This window comes from Typopeltis vanoorti, chromosome 10 (assembly GCF_054136105.1).
Source record: "Typopeltis vanoorti isolate ZY-2024b chromosome 10, IOZ_Tvanoo_1.0, whole genome shotgun sequence".
Classification (NCBI taxonomy): Eukaryota; Metazoa; Arthropoda; class Arachnida; order Uropygi; family Thelyphonidae; genus Typopeltis; species Typopeltis vanoorti.
The window spans coordinates 61,232,427-61,253,881 of record NC_143558.1 but is presented as its reverse complement, the minus strand read 5'-3'; the positions used below and the strand labels follow the sequence as shown (position 1 = coordinate 61,253,881).

The 21,455-nt window shown below is 35.5% G+C and overlaps 1 protein-coding gene across 3 annotated transcripts in view; it reads left to right on the top strand.

Annotated features, from left to right (window-relative positions):
- Seipin (lipid droplet biogenesis associated protein seipin) overlaps window positions 1-21,455 on the top strand; it is a 126,810-nt gene that overhangs the window by 95,608 nt on the left and 9,747 nt on the right. For 2 of the 3 annotated variants that reach the window (XM_090398764.1, XM_090398762.1), the window contains exons 7-8: window positions 7,752-7,966; window positions 17,173-17,319. In XM_090398764.1, the coding sequence (XP_090254890.1) occupies window positions 7,752-7,966; window positions 17,173-17,319 (362 nt within the window). The remainder of the gene's footprint in view (window positions 1-7,751; window positions 7,967-17,172; window positions 17,320-21,455) is intronic. The other variant, XM_090398763.1, reaches the window with a different exon arrangement.

The window sequence follows — 21,455 nt, the reverse complement described above, 5'->3', positions numbered from 1 at the left end:
AGAGAAATGCACCAATACCTTATGTCCTAATAGAGCAGTAAAAAAGAAAGATTGGATGACTGATGAAATTCTTTCTCTCATGGATCAACACAGATCATATAAAAATCATAATCCAACAAAATATATAGAGGTTCAGAAAATTATTAAACACAAGATCAAAAAAGCAAAAGTAATCTGGATGAATGAAAAATGTAAAGAAATAGAAATTCTACAGGAAAAACATGACAATTTTAATCTACACAAAAAGAAGAAAGAGACCTCAGGTATATGTAAGAAAAAACAATTCTGTATCCTTCGAAACAAAAAGGGAGAAAGTATATCCAAAAAGATGACAAAATACAAGAATGGGTGAAATATATAGAAGAACTCTTAATGATAACAGACAGAACCCAGAAAATACTTATGAACATATGGAAGGTCCATGCATTCTAAAATCAGAGGTAGAATGTGCATTAAACTCAGCTAAAAATGGTAAAGCCCTAGTACCAGATAGAATACCAGCAGAAATAGTAAAGTTATTAGAAGGTGACAACATTAACATATTAGTAAAGCTATTTAATAAGATCTACGATACAGGCATAATCCCTCAAGACTGGTTACAGTCGACCTTCATCATGCTACCTAAAAAAGTAAATGCGAAAACTTGTAATGACTATAGAATGATCAGCCTAATGAGTCACGTTCTCAAAATGTTTCTGAAAATAATTCAAAAAAGAATATACAGAAAATGTGAAGACATCATCAGTGATACCCAATTCGGCTTTAGAAACGGCTTGGGAACAAGCGAAGCCCTTTTCTGTTCTCAGATCTTATTTCAAAAATGTATTGACCAAAACAAGGTAATATTCATTTGCTTCATCGACTTCGAGCATTTGACAAAGTCCAACATGCTAAAATGATTGTACTATTATAAAGAATTGGATTAGACGGTAAAGACATCAGGATCATTGAAAACTTATATTGGAACCAAAAGGCATCTGTTCAAGTTGATGACATTATTACAGACTCCATTAACATCAAATGAGGAGTAAGGCAAGGATGTGTGCTGTCACCTCTTCTTTTTAACATCTACTCAGAAGTCATATTTCAAAAAGTCTTGGAAGGAAGAAAGGAAGGGATTAGTGTAAATGGTGAAATCATCATTTACACTAACAGTAACATCCGATATGCCGATGATACAGCTCTTCTGGCTGACAATATTCAGGATCCTCAAAATCTTTTGGAACTAATAAATGAAGAGAGTGAAAAAATGGGATTAAAAATAAATATCACCAAAACTAAATTCATGGTCATAAGTAAGAAACCAATTCTTAATTTAGCACTTTCTTTAAATAGGAAACAAATAGAAAGAGTGGCAAAGTTTAAATATCTCGGATGCTGGTTAAATGAAGATTGCAATCCAGAAATGGAAATAAAAGTTAGAATTGAAATGGCAAGAAAAAATTTTCTCTTGATGAAATCAACACTGTGTAACCGCAGTTTAAACTTAGAGCACGCATGGTTAAATGCTATGTATGGTCTGTACTGCTGTACGATGCAGAAATTTGGACCTTGAAGACAACATCGATAAAAAGACTTGAAGCCTTTGAGATGTGGTTATACAGACGAATGTTAAAAATCCCATGGGCAGTAAAAACATCCAATCAGGAAGTACCGGAACAAATGGGGAAATCACGTGAACTTTTAGATACCATAAAAAGAAGGAAAACCGCATATCTTGGTCACCTACTTTGTAATGAAAAATATAAGATACTTCAATTGATTATAAAAGGGAAGATAAATGGAAGAAGAGGGCAAGGAAGACGAAGAAAATCTTGGCTGGCAGATATCAGACAGTGGACTGGTATGAACTCTGAGAGAGTGCTCAGAATAGCTGAGAATCACTCAAAATTTGCTAAGGTGGTCGCCGACCTCCGATAGGAGATGGCACTTGAAGAAGAAGTGCATTTTAGCCAACTTTTGATGGCTTTAAGGATTCATAAAATCCATTTTAATTAAACAAGAAAATTCAACTGATCATAGAGCAGCTTCTTTGGTATATTTATTTTAAAAAAATAAACAAACATAGATTCACTTTAGATTCAAAACTAGATTAAAAAAAATTATAAAAGAACAAGAATATTGTATTTAATGTATTATTGCAGTTGTATCTACTTTGACAGAATGAGGATTGTCAGTTCTAGGGCAGTTCAAAGAAATTTAATTTGCCTTGAAATGAAACTTTTTTGGATTATTAGAACTAATTGCTGAATTTGGTCTTTCTCTCATTAATCATATTGGTTGTTAATGAAATTCTGATTCTGAAAAGCCATCATATTTATCTAAAACAATATGTGACAAAATAATTCATTTAATGGCTAAAAGAAATAGTAAGAAAATCTGTTTTTGGAGATTTAAAAGAAACTGGTTAGTTTAGTTTGTTGGTGTTGATTATATGCCTGACCTGTCGTCGTCATCATCATGCTTGTCAGAGATTTGGGCATAGAGTGCCTTTTCTGGACTTAGAAGTCATCATTGAATCTCTTAAGAGGACGTTTTGGTTTTCTTTTTCCTAGTGGTTTGTAATTTGGCTTGTTTTGGTAATTTTTCTGTTTTCATTCTTTCAACATGTTCCATCCATTTATGTTTATATTTTTAAATTTTTTCTATTACTGATTCCTGGTTTAATTCTTTCATAATTTCTTCATTTCCTTTGTGATTGTATAGAGTATACTTTGCAGTTTTTCTCATAAACTTCATTTCAGCTGTTATTAATCTTTGTCTTTTTGTTTTATTGTCCATGCACATTGATCATTTAAGTGTTAGTGTAATGTATGTTTCTCCTCATGATGGTCATTCATTTGAATGATTTGAATCAGAGTTTGAATTTGAATTGAATCATTGAAATCGATGCTAAAATTGATTCCAAAAGAAAACCATTCAACTTGCTGAAGTTGATCACTAATGCCTTGGAAAGACCAAAAATTTGTTTTTGGTCTTTCCAGGGCATTTATTTACAGTGAAGTCTATTTATAGTTGAAGAAATTTTCCAAGGTAGCCATCTTAACTAGAGAAAAGAAAAATCTGAAGGAGATATCCTTGTTCATTCTGCTAGGTTATGATAATTAATAAGGAGTGTAGATGGTATCTAGAGTTTTGGGAACATCATTTGATTTTAGAGAGAAGTATCAAAAGAAGAGAGAATATTGTTAGAAGAAATGGTAATACAGTGGAACCTCGGTTGTCGAACAATTTGGTTCCCGAACATATTTTCCAAACAAAAACACCCTGGTTTCTGAACAGAATTTCGGTTCCTGAACAGACAAACGGCAACCATGTGCTCCGCATGCTGAGGTATTAGGCGGGAAAGCGTCAGTTACACGGCAGCCTTCATTCAGTGCAGACACCTGCTCGAATTTTCAGTGAGTTTTCTTTATTTTCTTTTTTTTTTTCATAAATTACTATTAATTAAGCCACCATGGGTGGGACAGCAGAAGAATAGCGATAGCAGCAAAGCGAAAAGAAAAGTTGTTAGAACCACCACGATAGAGATGAAAAAAGAAATCATATCCAAACATGAAAATGGCGTTCATGTCTAGGATCTTACTATGCAGTTTGGTATGGCGAAATCAACGATATGTACAATACTCAAAAATAAAGAGGCGATCAATTTTCATCTATATTTTATCTATTTATTGTGTTTATTCTTTTTATGTAAGATTTTATGCATTTTCATTATGTTTGTATACGATCTTATGCATGAAGTACTGTTGTAAAGGTTTAAATAAATGATCATCTGAAGTTTGGGAACGGATTAACCCATTTTACATTAACTCTTATGGGAAAATGGTTTCAGTTTTCGAACAAATCGGTTTCCTAACAGCCTTCGGGAACAAATTAAGTTCGATAACCGAAGTTCCACTGTAATGGGTTTTATCACTTGTGCAGTAAATTTGGATAAAGGAGCTGTTGTGTTGTGTAGTGTCTTTGTATGAGATTATAGGATTTATGGGATACCCAACTTTGCATTTTTTTTTACTTGCCCAAAAGTAGTGAGAAGACAGCTAATACACAGGCAGTGATTTTTATTTATTATTATTTTTTTTTAATTATATATTTATATCTTTTGTTTTCCTTTTTGAAGGTAGTTTTTTTTATTTGTGTAATAAAGTTGTGAGTATGGTCTATTGTAATTTTTATTTATTTTTATTGGATTATTGAATGTTTGAGAATTTATTATGATAAATAGCTTTATCAATAATGACAGTAATGTCACCTTTATCTACTGTATTAATAAAACTAAAATTTTTCAAATTTTTTATGGCTTGTGAGAGATGGGGTAAAATATTTAATTATGGATGATATTGTTGATCTTTTTGACAAATGCTTTTTTGTTTGGGTCATTTTTTTAGTTTAGTTTAGTTTCTGCCTTGATGTATATTTTTTTTTTTTAGGGAATTTTTTGGGAGTATTGTGAAATTTAATCCTCTATTTAACTTAAATTTCACTTGGAGTTAGTACGTAGTTTGGATGGACTAGAAAGTGTACAAGATTGGTGGAGACATAATTCAAAAGCGATTTTTGAGCTGTGCAATCGAGGTGCTTGGTGAAACATCTGGAAAGATTAGAGAGCAGAAGAAGGAGTTGGTGGTGGAATAACAATGTACAAGAAGCAGTGACGGCTAAGAGGAAGTCATAGCAGAAGTGGGATGAGTCGAATGGAAGAGGACAGAGAGAGAGTAAGCTTGAAGCCAAGAGAGTTGTGGCAAAGACCATGGCATATAAAGATCTTTATGATCAATTAGAAACAAAGGAAGAACAGATAAAAATGTATCTATTGGCAAAATGTAGAAATAAGGCATCAAAGGATATCTTATGTGAGGTAGATCAAAGACTCTGGAGGAAGAGTATTAAGGAGGGATGTGGATATAAGAAACAGATGGAGAATATGCTTTGAAGGCTTTTGAATGAGTATAATGCGAGGACTCACAGAGAAGATGGGCAGCCATATGAGGGGATGGTGCAAACATTAGTAGAGTGGAAGTGAAGGAGGCCTTAAAGAAGATGATGAATGGAAAATCGGTGGGCCCTTGACAGAATCCCAGTGGAGGCATGGAAGGCACTGGGGGGGGGGGGGGAATTGACCTGCTGTGGGACCTGTTCCTAAAAGTTTATCAACAGGAAAATACTCCCAAGGAGTGGAGGGAAAGTACTCTTGTCCCCATCTACAAGGATAAAGGAGATGCACAAGATTGTAAGAATTACAGAGGAATAAAGTTGATGTCCCACACAATGAAAATCCTAAAAAGGGTTCTTGATGGAAGATTGAGGAAGGAGGTGGAGATTGCAAAGGAACAATTTGGCTTCATGCCTGGTCGATCAACAACCTTAATGATCGACCAGATGATGATGGAAAAGTTTTGAGAGAAACAGCGGGAGCTACATCTGGTGTTTATTGATCTGGAGAAAGTGTATGATAGAGTTCCAAGGCAAGAAATCTGGAAGTGTCTGAGGGAAAAGAAGGTTCCGGAGAAATATGTCAGGTTGGTGCAGGAGATGTATAGAAACATGAAGACAAGAGTTCGGACTTGCCTAGGAGAGACAGAAAGTTTTCAAGTGACAGTTGGCTTGCATCAAGGGTCAGCATTAATTTCGTTCCTGTTTAATATTGTGATAGAGGTAGTGATAGAGGAGGTGAGAGAAGACACACCTTGGACAATGTTGTATGCAGATGACTCGTGCTGTGTGCAGAATCAGGAGAAGAAGTGGCAGCTAAACTGGAAAGATGGAAGAGAGAGAGAGAGAGGTATGAGACTAAGCAGAAGTAAGACAGAGTATATGTGTTGCAAAGTGGATGGCAGCTAGGAGACAGATCTGGAGCTGGAAGGAAATGTCATCAGGGAGGTTAGGGACTTTAGATACTTAGGTTCAACAATGAAAGAGGATGGAGAGGCTGAGAAGGAAGTGGGGTGCAGGATACAGGATGGATGGAGGAACTGTAGAGAGAGATGGCTGGAGGAACTGTAGAGAGAGATGGCTGGAGTACTGTGCGATAAGAGGGTGCCGATCAATCTAAAAGGCAAAATCTACAGACAGTAGTGAGACCAGCTATGATTTTTGATATGGAAACTGTAGTACTGAGGAAAAATAACATCGGAAAGATGGAGGTATCAGAGATGAGAATGCTTAGGTGGATGTGTGGTGTGACCAGAAAGGATTGTCTGAGAAATGACTATGTGAGGGGAAAGGTGAAAGTCACGAACTTAGGAGTGAAGATACAGGAGGCAAGGTTGAGATGGTTTGGTTATGTGATGAGGAGGGAGGACAAGTATGTGGGAAGAATGGTCATGCAGGGGGAGGAGGAAGCATGGGCTGCCAAAGAAGAGATGGAGGGAGCTGATGGAGGACTTGAGGATGAAGAGCTTGGATGTGGTTACAGCCCAAGACAGGAGGATGTGGAGGAGACTTACTAAAAACAGCAACCCTACTTAAGTGGGACAAGCTGCAGAAGAAGTTAGCATGTAATTTGACAGATTTATAATCAAACTAAGAACAGTGTTTGTTGGCATAGGGCATGCGAGACGTGAATTTGGGGAAAAGAAAATGGGGATATGTTTGTTGATAAATTTCTAATTATTCCATTTCTTATTACGATGCTGTTTTCTGTTGAAAGTGCTATTAATTGATGATTGGATCTGGTTAAAATTCGTCTATTCTTTTGGGCCATTACACCCTGAAGTAGGGTGTGAAAAATGCTTAAAACATTGTTTAAGATGTTTTAAGTATTTTTTTATTTCTGTTGATATAATTGTACGTTTGTATTTTTATGTTGTATTTGTATTTTTTAAATTAAATATTATTTAATGCCTGTTTTATGAAGCATCTAGAGGGGAGATATATTAATTTATAATTTTAGGATCATATATTTATGTAAAAGGCTTTTTCAAAAATTCTATATGTAAGTTTTTGATTAGAGTATTTCAAAATCATATTTCATACATATTTGCATTTGTTAACCACCTTACCGGCCATTATGGATCAAATACGCATCCTCATATGCTTCGTATCCATCATATATTTCAATGTAATATCAATGGTATTACATTAATATGCACTTCGCATCCATAGTAACGTTGATGCTATAGACGTCTTGGCCGGTAGCATGGTTAATGCTAACAATAGGAGGAGATGGCAAACTCATTGAGATTTTGGGATGAAGGAGATACAGATTTATAATGGCCTGCAGGGAAGGGATGTAAAATCAGCAAAGAAACAACATATTCAAGATTTTGAATGTTCCGAAACATAAGTTCCTTGCAGTTCCCCAGATATAAGATAATAAATAAAAGCTAACCTTTACATTAATGGATCTACCCTTTTTTTTAACCAACCACTAGGCCTTACAATAATAGGTTATTTATTAATTTTAAATTTAAAAGAGTAATAAATCATACATATCTACATAATGTGAAGATCTGAATGATGGTGATATTTAGATAGCATCATTTTTTAAAAATTAACTGAAAATTATCTGAGATGTGATTATTGTAAGGCCTATTGGTCGGTTAAAAAAAAAGTGGGAGTAGCTTCATTTATATAAAGCTTAGCATTTAGTTATTACCAGACTATGGTTTTTCTTTAAACATTACACTTTTTCTTGATATTGTGAAGGTTTATTTTATAAAAGGAAACAAACTTGTTTTCTAAGAATGTATTGCTTTACCATTACTTTAATTGATTGAAATATTATTAAATCACTTCTTGTGTTGTAGGTATTTCATGTACTACTGGCCAGGCACATCTGCTTTTATTGGTGTTTGCACAAACTTTTTCTTTCTGAGCTTAGTTGCTGTATTTTCGTGGTTCCGATACCTTTTATTTCCTGTAAAATTCAAGCAGTTTGATGCAACAGGGACAAGTTTATTGGTAGACCAAAAAAGATATAAAAGTTTAGCAACTGTTCCAGAGAAACAAAGACAGGCTGGTGGTAAGTATAATCATATTAAATTTGAACATTTTGTTCATTATCATTTATGATGAATAACAATCTTTTCTTAAACATTAGTATTAGTGTAGTAAAAAGCTTGCTTGGTTGCTTACCTAACATTTCTCTTCTACCCATAGGGGTAGAGGTTTCTGCAGAGGACTTACCTATTTAGACTTTACTCTTGCTCATATATTCTCCATAATATTGTCTTCCTGCTTTATTCAAGTTAGTCTCCATGATCATGTTCCTTTTACATCTTTCTTCCCAAGCTTTATGTGATATTCTAGCTATGTTCATTGTGTTGTGATGCTTAAGAGAGGTTGAATTAAGAGATGAGTGAGTATGGGTGTGCAGTATGCTGATGGACCACAATCAAAGATTTTTTTTTCAGCTTTTTCATTAATTTTATAGCTTTTGTGTGTGTGTGTGTGTGTGTGTGTGTGTGTGTGTGTGTGTGTGTGTGTGTGTGTGTGTGTGTGTGTGTGTGTGTTATTGATTTTTTACATAGTCCAGAAACACTGCTCTAGAGGCAAAACATGGAACTTCTTTCAAAATACTTCAGAACTCCAATATTTTTTTGCCACTGGGTGGCAAGCATATGGCAACATTGTATTGGCTGCAACAAGATAGTTTTATGATTTCTGTGCAGTGATATTGTATAATTTTTAGATGGAGTATTGCTGTGTGATATTTGTGATTGGAATATGATATATGGTTAAATTTTTAAACTTGCTGAGTTACGCTTCCTCCTTTTTCTGGTCTGGAGAGAGGTTGAATTAAGAGATGAGTGAGTATGGGTGTGTAGTATGCTGATGGACCACAATCAAAGATTTTTTTTTCAGCTTTTTCATTAATTTTTTTTGTGTGTTTATGTGTTTTATTGATTTTTTACATAGTCCAGAAACACTGCTCTAGAGGCAAAACATGGAACTTCTTTCAAACCACTTCAGAACAGAGAAATTTAAATTTTGTTTCTTATTTAGTGCTCTGGAACAAAATTGCAATGAGAGAGAGAGAGAGAGAGAGAGAGATTCTTGCATGTCGACACAAGAAAAAGTGAATAGTGTGGATTTTTCAAGAATGGTAAGGTTCCGTGTGCGTGTGACATGTATGCAAGGGAAGATGTTAAGGATGTTTATGTGGAGAAGTTGAGTAAAAGTCAATGAATGTGGGTGGATATGCTGCTGGACCATGAAGCTTGTTTGATCCAGAGCAGGAAACATGGCATTGTAAGTGAAATGAATGTGAGAAAGATTGTGCAAATATAAGTATGTGAAAGTGATAGTGAAGAAAAGAGTGTGATTGATAAGAAAGTGTGTGAGAATGTCAGTGAAAAACAGAATGCAATTAATGTTAAGATTAATGAGTGGGACTGATGGCAGAAAAGCACATGTGACTGATGGTAACATAGTAAGAGTGAATAATAGCAAAAAAGTGATTTCAAGATTTGAAAGCAGAATTCATGAAGATGAAGCATTATTTAGACTGAAATGAAGATAATTATAGATGCATATGGAAGAGTGAAGAAGACTGAAATAAATGATGCTGTATGAAAAAGGTAGCAAAAGACTTGCAAATGGTGTTTTGTGGGGATTTGATTATTAACGGTGTAGTGAGTGAGAGGATAAACAAGGTTTGTTTTCTGGGAAATCAAACAAGCAAAGTGATTGAGGCATTGGATACGCAAAAGAGTTGGTACTGGCAGTAGAAACAAATGACTTGGTTGGAAACGAGGAGAATGTAAGACTGATCAGGTTATTCAGAAGATAAAAAAAAAATAGTGTTGATAGGAAAGGTAGTCAAAGCATTACTCAGTATGATAGTCTCTTTTCTAGCACTTGTAGCTCGGTGTGTCCGTTAAGCATAATGCCTCCCCACACCATGATCCCAGCACCCCTCATATCTATCCCTTTTTAAGAACATTCATGCAATGGTAAGAAGTACCAGCACCAGAGGATCTAGAATCAGACAAAAGACTAAAACAACTCATCTGTAAAGAGTACATTAGCCTATTGGTGTCTTGTCCAATTTTTATGGATATAACACCACTGAAGATTTGCTCTGCAGTGAGCTGTGGATAAAAGACCACAGACTACAGGCCATTCAGCATATAAACCTACTTGTTGCAGACGTCTTGCCACAGTTTGTTGAGATATCCACATACCTGTGCTTGAATGGAGCCAACTTGCAAGCTGACCTACCACGATGCATTGATTATGTTTTGCTGTTATAACCCAAAATCTGTCTTCATGCTCTGTGGTAGAGTGGGTGCAACTCTTAGCAAACGTCTGGAACACTTTCCATTTGTTTGAAATGCTTCCCAGAGCCTGGATACAATGTTATACAATATTTCAAACTCTAGTGATATCAGTAATTCTGTGGTCTTCAAGCTTTACAGTAATTCTTTCTGCATGAAATCATCTAGTGATGTCTTTGAGACATTACAAGACATCCAAGTTTGCAACTTTTCCTTCACAAAAAGAGCTTCCTTCAAACAATTCACTTAGCGCAGCCTTTTGCCTTTTATCCTGTTGAGTACTACCACATGATTCCTTTTCACAGTTCAAAAATTTGAATGTGTACCTGCTTTCTACTCAGAATCATCAGTTATACAAATTGCCATATGCTGATTCATCTGAATTTGTGGTTGTAATCATCAAAAATAGTGTTCATCCATAGGTTTTTTGGACACCAGTGTATAAAGGTAGCTTCAGGACAGAAGTAGCAAATTTACAGACCAATTAATCTGAAGAATGGTGGTTAAATACTGGAAATGGTTAAAGGTAAAATCCAGCAATGGGTGGATAGGAATATGATACTCTGGTGGGCAGCCCATCTTTGTAAAAGGCAGATTTTAATACGAAACATTATAAATATTAAAAAAATATTAATTTTGCCTTAATAGAATGAGAGCAGAAGTAGATAAGGGAAATGCTACACCATAATACTGCTGGACTTTGCAAAGCAACTTGACAGAGTAACACATGGGGAAACTGTTATATTAGTTTCAGCAAATAAGAATAGATATGAAGTTGATTGCATGGATAGGGGCAGCTGACAGACACGAATATATGGTGGACTGCAATCTAGAGAATAATTTAAAAGGGGAGATATTCAGTTGTTTGTTGATGCAAAACTGGGGAGGACAATAGTTGATGATGGTGATGTGGATATCCTGCAGGATGATTTAAATAAATTGGCATTGTGTGCCAAGGATAATGGTTGGCAATTTAATATTGCAAAATGTAAGGTTATGCATTTCAGGTTAAAAAGAATATGTACTATATATCACTTTGATGGTACTGGATTGCCAGAAATTGATGAGACTAATGACTTTGGGTGTTAATGGTGGACAGAGAGTTGAAGGTCAGAGGGCATATTGCAAAAGTTTGCAAAATAGCTCAAAGGATTACTTGGATGATGAAAAGCACATAATTAATTATTATTATTATTATTATTACATCCTCCATGGAGTTGACAGACTCATTGTGGGAGGTTCATTCACCTGACAACATATTTATCATATAGAATCTTAAAGTCCTTAACACTCCTTGCATTAACAACACATCCTGGTAATGCATTCCATTCACTGACAATTCTCCATGTAAAAAATTCCTCCCATCCTTTTTCACCACACTTTTACATAACTTTCAGGAATGTCCTCTGGTTCTTTCCCTCTCACCTTCTCTTTTTATAATCCCTTCTGGATTAATCTAATAAAATCCTCGCACTTACTTAAACGTCTCTATCATATCACCTTTCTTCCTCCTATCCACCAAACTCTGCAGTCCACATTTCTTCATCCTCTCTCCATAGCCAGCATTCCCAAGTCCTGATATTGTCTCAGTCCCTCGTCTCTGGACCCTCTCCAATCTCTCCACATCACATTGAAATCCAGGTGACCAGATCTGAGCACAATTGTCCAAGTGTAGTTTGACCGGTGCCTTATACAGTGGCACAACCACTTCTTTATCCTTGCATGTTAGAATACTTCTTATCATAGCAGCACTACGATGTGCAACCTTTGCAACACTAGCAATATGCCCTCTAAACTTCAGTCTACTGTCAACTATCACTCCCAAATCTCTAATCTCATCCACTTCCTGCAGTACAGCACCATCAATATAGTACACAGCCTTATATTTCTGCACTCAAATGCAACACCTTGCACTTATTGATATTAAAACTACAATCCTCATTCTTCTGTCCAAGTAAAAAGTCTATTCAAATCTTCCTGAAGGGATTCAGTATCCACAGTGCTGCTTATAATTCTTCCCAACTTTGCATCATCAGCAAATAACTGAAGATCCCTAATCAGTCTATATATCATTTACAAACAAGTTAAACAGTAATATGGCTATGATTTAGCTGCATCTTGAATGCTGTGCACTGATTCAGTCATGTTGAGTAGGCCTAACATGCAGAGGGGAGAAGAAGATTCTCCACAGCAGTTGTCCTTATATCATTTTCTCCAGTCAGTGCCATCCTACCATAATCATTCTTATTTTTGCTGGCTACATATCGAAAGAACTCCCTCGGATTTTTTTTATTTTTTTTTAATTTTTTTTTTTTACTTCGTTAGCTAACTTGCTCATACTGAACTTCTGCTACCTTTACCAACCAAGTTGCACTACTTGCTTGTTCTTTGTATTCCTCATGGAATTGATTATTACCACTCCTCACGTTGTCTCCATAATGCTTTTTCTATGTATTGAATGCTTAATCTCTTCATTCATCCATTTCACAACTGCCTTATTTAACCTTCTGACATTTAGACATTGCTTCTACTAGATAGTTCTCGAATATCACCCAAACAGCACTGATCTCCTTTCCAGCCAACTCCTCATTCCATGCTACACCTGCAAGCTGTCTCCTGAGCTTCTCATAATTGCCAGCCTTGTAGTTCCACATATACCCTTTCCTCACGAAAGTCTTCACTTGGCTGGCAACCACCCAGGTAATCACTTCATGGTCACTCTCACCATGTGGAGGGGATTTAGACACTTCATTTATAATAACCTCTGAGATAAATCCAAGACCCTCAATCCTACTATGCCCTCTGTTACATACTGCCTGAGGTAGTTTTTCCCCAAAAACTCACTCGTTTTCTTTATTTTCCATTGCTATCTTGTCATCCCAATTTGTTATTGCCATAAAATCACCTATAATGATCACCATTTTCCCAATTGTTTGGCTAATTTGCTTATACATTTCCTGGTCACTCTCTCTCCATATTACCAGTCTATAGCAGCATCCAATGAAGTATTTCATTATATTTATCTCTATCCCACACCATGCTGCCTCAAAACCACTATCACTATTTCTCCCTTTGCATTTCTACCTTGCATGGATGTAACTTTTTCTATCATCAATAGCACTCCACCTCCCTTTTTACCCTTTCTATCTTCATGAAATATATCATAACCTTCTATCCCTGTTCCTATCAGGATGTCATCCTCACTTCTTCCAACAATTTTTGGGTGAACGAACTCAATCAGTGCAACCATTTGCTTCTAGTATTCATATACAAATATAACAGCTCATTTCTCTTTCCTCCTTACTCATCCCAGAACTTCTTCAAATCCAGTTATTTTCCCTACATTCTAGATCATCTTCTTCCCTTTTTGTATACACCCACCCACCCACCCACATCCTCTTTGAGATGTGGATGTGTGTGAAAAATCTTTTCTCACCCTGTGTCCTCCTGAGTCCTACTGTTTGTCTTGCACACTTGTTCTTCATAAGCACCACTTCAATTTCTCCTTCCTTACTCTCCCAATCTTTCACATTCTTACTTGCTCAGATTCATTCTCTGCACTCATTACTCTCCCTTTCAGCAGCAGTCTCTTCAAATGACTCATATCAAAACCATTCAAATGCAGTCTGTTACTCTTATACAGTTCAATTCTTCCTTCAAACTCATTCCACATATTAACAAACTGTACTCCTTTCTCTTCACACATTTCTACTAACATATCATTCATAATTCTTGCTCTCTGCCTCATCTTATCACTGTCATAATGGGCAACACACAGGCTACCTTTCCTATCACACTATCTTTTATCCTTTTCAACAACCTCCTGATATCCAATCTTACATTATTTTTGTTCTCAGTTAAGTCATTTGTCCTTATTACCACTACCAACTTCCTTGCTTGCTTACTCCTCATATCCAGTGCCTCAATCTATTCATTTTACCTCCAGGAAAACAAATCTTGTGCATTTTCTCGTTTACCTCACCTCTAATAATTGAATAGCCATACTATGCCACTCAAGGGACTTTCATTACATTTTTCATATTGGCATAATTTGTTTTCATCTTCTTCACTCTTCCATATATATATATATATGGAACACACATACAATTCTCTTCATTTCATTCCACATCTGCCTTATCTTCACCAACTCAGCTTTCAAATCTTGCATCTTCTTTTCGCTATCATTCACTCTCGCTATTTTATCGCTAGTGACACACGCACACTTATTATATATACATTATATATTATATTATATATATATGGAACACACATACAATTCTCTTCATTTCATTCCACATCTGCCTTATCTTCACCAACTCAGCTTTCAAATCTTGCATCTTCTTTTCGCTATCATTCACTCTCGCTATTTTATCGCTAGTGACACACGCACACTTATTCACTGTAAATCCTGCTCACCAATTTACCATTAATTGCTCTCTGTTTTTTAATCATTGTTGCCCACTTTATCATTAATTTCATTTTGTTTTTTAACATCATATAAATTATCATCTGCTTTATGGTCAATTGAACTTTTTTTTCCTCGCTAACATATTTTCATGAACGTTTTGGCTGTGTTCCTTATTACTGGAGGGCTATTTTTTCTACTTTCTAAATGAATAATTTGTTTAGAGCACACTATTTAGAGGCTTTAAGATTACTACCTTACCATCTCTCAGACAAAAATATTCAAGTAATTACTCAAAAAGTAACTTCCTGGCCTTCTGAGTTAATTAAAATGGAAAGCTTTTAGTCCTCCTGGGTTATACAGACAACCAGAAATCCATAAAATTAATAATCCTCTTCAACCCTTAGTAGATCTCCCTCTCCCTTAGAATATCCAAATAATTAATAAGATCATTAACCCCAATTACTGGCTTAGCATTTTCTACATAAACCAAATTTAATTTTAAACAATTCTGATATCATATTTAGTTTGAACATCCTTCTTCACCAGTATCCTCTTATTAAAATTTAAATTCCTTTTAAGTTGGTAATTTAAAAGAAAAAAAAGTTCCCATTCCCTTAACATCATAGATCTCTAAAATTTTGTCTTCCATGCTGGTTATTTCATTTGGAAGAATGAAATATATTAATAGAAAGTACCAATATGGGTTTAAGTCTCACCTTCCTGTTGCCAATTTCTATTTTTTTTAAATGTCAAGAAATCCTTGTGGGATTTTTCATGTGGATGTGATTTAGCACAAAGGTAGCAGGGTTTTTTTCTTCCTGAAACTTGAGTTTTTCATCACTTCAAAACAGGTAGACTAGGCCAGAGAATATGTAGTTAACAGAGAGAAATAATGTATAGTGGGTAGTGGATAAGTTTAGTGCAGATAATAGATTGTGATAGATAGATTGTGCAATGTTGTGTAGCGTGGCCTCATGCAATGAGTTGTGGGACTTCCTAGGATGTTGTGTTTTGTTCTGATCTTATTCGTTTTCCATTGATTAAATATGATCAGAATTAAATTATACTTAACAAGAAATTATATTGTTTAATCCTTTACCCTTGTGTAAGCAAGCAAGTTGTAGATGAAGTATCTTCATAATTAGACTACTTGTATATCTAACCACACTTCCTTTTGGAAGTGTAGTTAGATATACAAGGAGATGATTGATGTGGAGTCAACAACCTCTATATACAAGTATCCTGGTCATGAAGCAACTTCATGTGCAGACTGTTTACTTACACTTGGGCAAAAGATTAAACAAGAATATAATTTCTTGGCAAGTATAATTTACTTTGTATCTAATTGAAAAACTCTAAGTATGATCTGTTTGTATTTTAATTCTATTTGAATGTTCCTAAGTCCATTTTCATCCAGGTTTGTATAGAAATTTGTTTTCTAAATTGACAAGGTTATGTGTGCATAGATTTAGTTTAGGAGATACCTATCTTCATTTATGATATGATAATACATGAAAAGTCCTGTGTTTCTTGTAATTCTTGAAGCATCAGAATCCATTTGTGCATTAAAATCTTTGTCTATGATGAAGTAGTTGGAGAGCTAATTAGAAAAAGTCTTGGTTTTCTAAGGTTGAGTTTAAAGTTATAGCTATTATTCTGCAGAGATTTGGAATTGAATTGTGATATAATTATAAATCTATTTAACAGGATTGCTACTCTTTCATTGCCATATTTGTCTCTATGTATAGATGAGCAGATAAATATATAGATATACCATGCCATTCAAAATCATTTCTCCACTAGTATTGAATTTAGACTATAACCAAGATTTGATGACTTTGCACCGCATTTTAGAGTATGAATATTGCAAGAGTATGGATACAATGAGAGGATTTTCTCAAAGTTGATATTTTGGGTATTTGCTGACCTGTTTATGCTTCAGCTTGTGACTTCTTGAAAGCATTTGTCTAGTTTATTATTATATTATGGAGTCCTTGAACTGATCAAGGGAGGGCACATTACTCCACTACACAATTCACATCTCCTCTACTTAATCCTCCCATCACATGCAACACTACTACCATTAACACACAGTCATCTACCAACAATAGAATTTTCTGTTTATAAATTGTGTGTGTGTCCTGTTGGTCAATTTGCCTGTATGCTGGATGAGAAACTCTGCTTCCTCTATATGAGATCGATTAACTCACCTTCAATTGAAAATTCCCATATAAAGATTCCTCACATCATGACAAGAATCAAACAGGAATTGCATGCTATATCTATAAACTCAGATTTACAGATATAAAATTAATTCTTTAAAATCTTTTATTCCCAAGCTTGTTTTCACCCACTCTCCAGTAATGTTCAGAGCTGTTAATTATTTCTTAAAGATGTCTGCTAGTGAGATTTAAGTTGATTATTCATACTGGTATTTTTAATAAGGATATTACAACATAAAAGATATACTAATTGAAATCTTTTCTCAGTTTGTGCATGTATGTGTACAGTTTGCATATACATTTTTTTTTTTTTTTCAAGTACATCCTTCTTCTTCAGAAGAAGTAATGAAAGTTAAGGAGCTTATTGAATCTAAGAAATATATTGAATCTGATACTGGACACAGATCAACAAAAAAATTTGAGATCGAAAATATCTCTTCCGATACAAGAACTTTCTTTAGTGAATGTAAGTGTTTATTATTTGTAGTTTGTGACCTTGATTTTAATCTCAGAAATTTAACATTAATCACACTGCATAGTTTTTTTTATATAATATTAATTTGAATTTTAGAATATTTGTCTTCCATTAATATATTAGATCCACATGGCCTGTTATTATAAACAAGTAACTGATACTGAGACATAATGGCTGATCCTTTTTTTGTAGTCTGTTGTATTTGTTATTACATGTGTTCATTATTTGATATGTCTGTTTTATAAAGGGAAGAGGATAAAAGAAATCAGAGTCTATAGGAGAATATAAACCTTCTGTCTGTATGAGAAGTCAAGTCACCCTCTGTTAAAATGCCCTTATAGGATGCTCCTAGATGCACTAAACTGCATTCTTTCCAATCAAAGAAAACATTTTGCATTAAAGGTTTAATAGATTACCACAACCATTTTATTACCAGTATTTTACTCCCAGTTACTGAGGCACTATCAAGGTTAAAACAGTCACAATGTTATCGCAAAGGTGCACAATGCAGAAATGGTTAAAGGGGCAAAATATTCAAGCTAGTGTACTAAAGTATTCACTCTATCCTCTGGTGCAGTTAGAGTGGGCTGGTTTGTTGTCCCATATATTTGGTAGTTTCTTACATCTAAATTTATTTGAATTAGGAGTTTTGAGTCTTTTAGTTTTGAACCAACACCTTTTTAAGAGTCTGGTTTTTCTGTGTCTTATTGCATTAAGAGCATCAAGCACATGTTCTGTTAACCCAGTTTCTTTTTAATTAAGTACTTTTGGTTATCTGTGATGTTTCTGGTTGCAGATTTGCCAGCATGTTATGAGTAACCAAATTTACATTGACATTATATTTTGTACATTCCTGGTGTTTTTGTATGGAATCCCACACAGGAGGTTGTTCAGTTTTGCAGTACATGAGTACTGTTTAATTGCAGTAATTTGAGGAGAAAAAAGATACTCGATAATTCTGGATTTAGGAGCTGTAATTTTATGCTTAAGGAAATAAAAGATGGCTGTTACAAAGGACAGTAGTAGAAAGAATGAATAAAGAGGATGAAACATTTGTTTGAACATAGACAATGAACTATGTTGCATAGCCACTTGCTACTTGTTTTAAATTTGAAGTACTGGGAAATTACTAATGCTAATTCTGAACAGTGGCCATGGAAATATCTGTAGAAAAGTCAAGTAGTAGCAAACTTGAACACCTGTGTGAAAGTGTAGTATTGATAAGAGACAGGTTAATAAATTGATTGCTCTCCTTTGCACTGAGTCAAAGGTTTCAAGAGACTCTTAGGAACACCATCCCTAAATGTGAGGAGAATAGTATTCAATGGTTGGATGGATTTTTTATTTATGAGGCACGTCCAAAAAAGTACGGTCTGGTCAAGAATTAAAAAAAAAAAACTGGTAGAGAAGGAAAAAAGCTTTATTATATGTTAAAATACTTTATTTTTCCACATAGTTGCTATTGACTTACAGGCATTTTTAGTATCATGGCACCAGCTAATTCATACCCATGTCAAAAAAAGGTTTGCTGCCATTGAGTTCAACAATGGGGTGCTTAAGGGTCAAAGCTATACAACTGAGAGGAGACCTCCATATAGCCTTTAAAGGAATGCAGAGAACTGATCAGGGCTTCTGACCTAATGTCCAATCCTCACCTTCTGATGGTGCACCCTGTTGGGTATCTACCTCGATACTGAATGAACGAGGATGGGCTGGCAATTTGGGATTTAGCCGACCAAATTGTAAACTTATTGGCTTAAACCAAAATAAAAAATGATGTACAACACGACAGAATTTCATGCTGCATGGGGCATCACCTGGTTAAACAAGGCCTCCGCATTATTTTCACCAGGGAACCAGGGAGAACAGCAAAAAGTCAGCTACTGGAACAAATCTGAAAACACACCCCAACTTAACATCACCAGAGTTAAAGATCGGTACTATCAACATAAAAAGCCTGAATGGCAAAGAAATGGAGCTAGCTGAGGAATTAGGTAAGTACCAGATCGACATAATAGGGGTGACTGAAACAAAAAAGACAAAAACTGGTGAGATCTTTCTCAGCAATAAATACAAAATGTTATATTCAGGCAATGACAATCAAGGAAAAGAAGGAGTAGCCATAGTATTCAACACTAAATATGAGGCTAATCTTCTTGAATGACAGGCAGTCTCAAGTAGAGTGATGTGGGCAAATATGAGAATGGGGAACTGGACAATGAGACTTATTTGTACCTATGGTCCCACAGAAGGGTCTACTAAGGTAGAAGTGGTGAAATTTTTTGAGGCTTTAGAGAAAGCAACTTACACAATGAAAAAGGAAAAGTTGGTACTTGTTGGGGATCTAAATAGCAGAGTAGGAAATGATTCAGACATACAAAAATATATTGGGAAAATTTGAAGAAAAGGGCAAAGGTAATAATAATGGCAAATACCTGTTGGGTTTCTGCTCAGGACATGAACTGGTTATTACTAACACCATGTTCCAACATAAAAATGTGCACAAATTCACATGGAGAGAAGAGGCATGGAATAAGAAAAGTCTCATTTAGTATGTCCGTGCAGTTAGCCTCGTGGCTATGCACTTCGCAGCCATATTCCTGGGGGAAGGAGTGTCCTGGGTTCGATTCCTGTCGCTGACGTGAGGAGCTTAAGGATCTTCCTCAGTCATAGCCAAGTTATATGGTCTGGGCGTGCACAGCAGGGTTTTCCCCCCCAGTTTATCTGGGGTTTTTCATCCTGCAAGCAGGCAAACTGGCTCCATGAACACATGGATCTACAGCCATAAATACCTAACCCCCCCATGTGGGGGCTGAACTCGCCCCAATAGGGATGGGGGAGGAAACTCCATATGAATAAATAAATAAATTGACTATGTTATTGTTGATAGTGATGTTTTCTCCCTGCTGCAGGAGACCAGAGTGTACAGATAATTTGAAATTGGAAGTGATTACCATTTAGTCTTGAGCAGGATAAAATTGAATTACATATTGAAAAGAAGAACATGTAAGAAAGTTTTAAAGTGAATTAAAGTTGAGCAGCTTTCAGATGTGAACTGTAGACTAAAATACACAAACATAATGGAAGAAAAAATTAGAGTTTGAGAACAGGAACCAAACCTTGGAGATTCAGTGGCAATGCATGAAGAAAACACTGATTGATTCAGCCAGACAGACATGTGGTGAGGTTGTCTGTAAGGATAGAAAAATCAAAACTCCATGGTGGACACAGGAGGTTAAAGAGGCAGTGAAGGAAAAGAAGAAAGCATATCAAAAGTTCCTGGCAACTAAGTCAGCTTTTGCTCTTAGAGAATACAGAGACAAATGTAAGAAAGCTAAACACTGTGTAAAACTAGCTAAGCAAAAGTGATGGGAGGACTTTGTTAAGAACATAGAAAATAAATATCAATGTGGCAAGATATTCTGGAGGTTGTTGAAGAAGCTCAGAAATGAAGAAAAGAGAGCTGTAAAAGAAATTAGAGATTATAGAGGTGACATGAAAACAGGAGAAATAGATATCCTTGAAGTATGGAGTAATTACTTCGAAAAAATGCTAAATGAAACAAGCAGTGATGACAGCACAGTGGTAAAAAACACTGACAAGGCACATAAGTAGGAAAAGCCATCAAAAGCCTGAAATGTAGAAAGGCAGGAGGCATAGATGATATTTGACCAGAAATGCTGTAGTATGGTGGTATAAAAGTCTTACAGTGGCTGCACTGCATAGTTCAGAAGGTCTGGACAGAGGGACAAATTCCAGATGATTGGAGTAGAGCTCTCATAATACCCATATACAAAAAGGGAAATAAAACTGAATGTGTGAAACAGAGGTAGCAGGTTTTTTTTTTATCCTGGAAACTTGGGTTTTTTTATCCTGTATACAGGCAAAGTGGCCTTTAGTACATGTGCAATTTACAGACAAAAAATACTGGGGATGAGCAGTAGATGCTGTTGGTATAGATGGCGAAGATGGAGTTGTAAAGTGAATGCCCTCCCTCTATGAGTCTTTGGACTCTATGGAGGTGTCACAAAATAATAATAATAAACTTTATTTGTTTCTACTCTTCAGCATGAAACGATTATTCTTGGCAATCTGCCATCCCTTGTTCTATGAACTGTGGGCATACA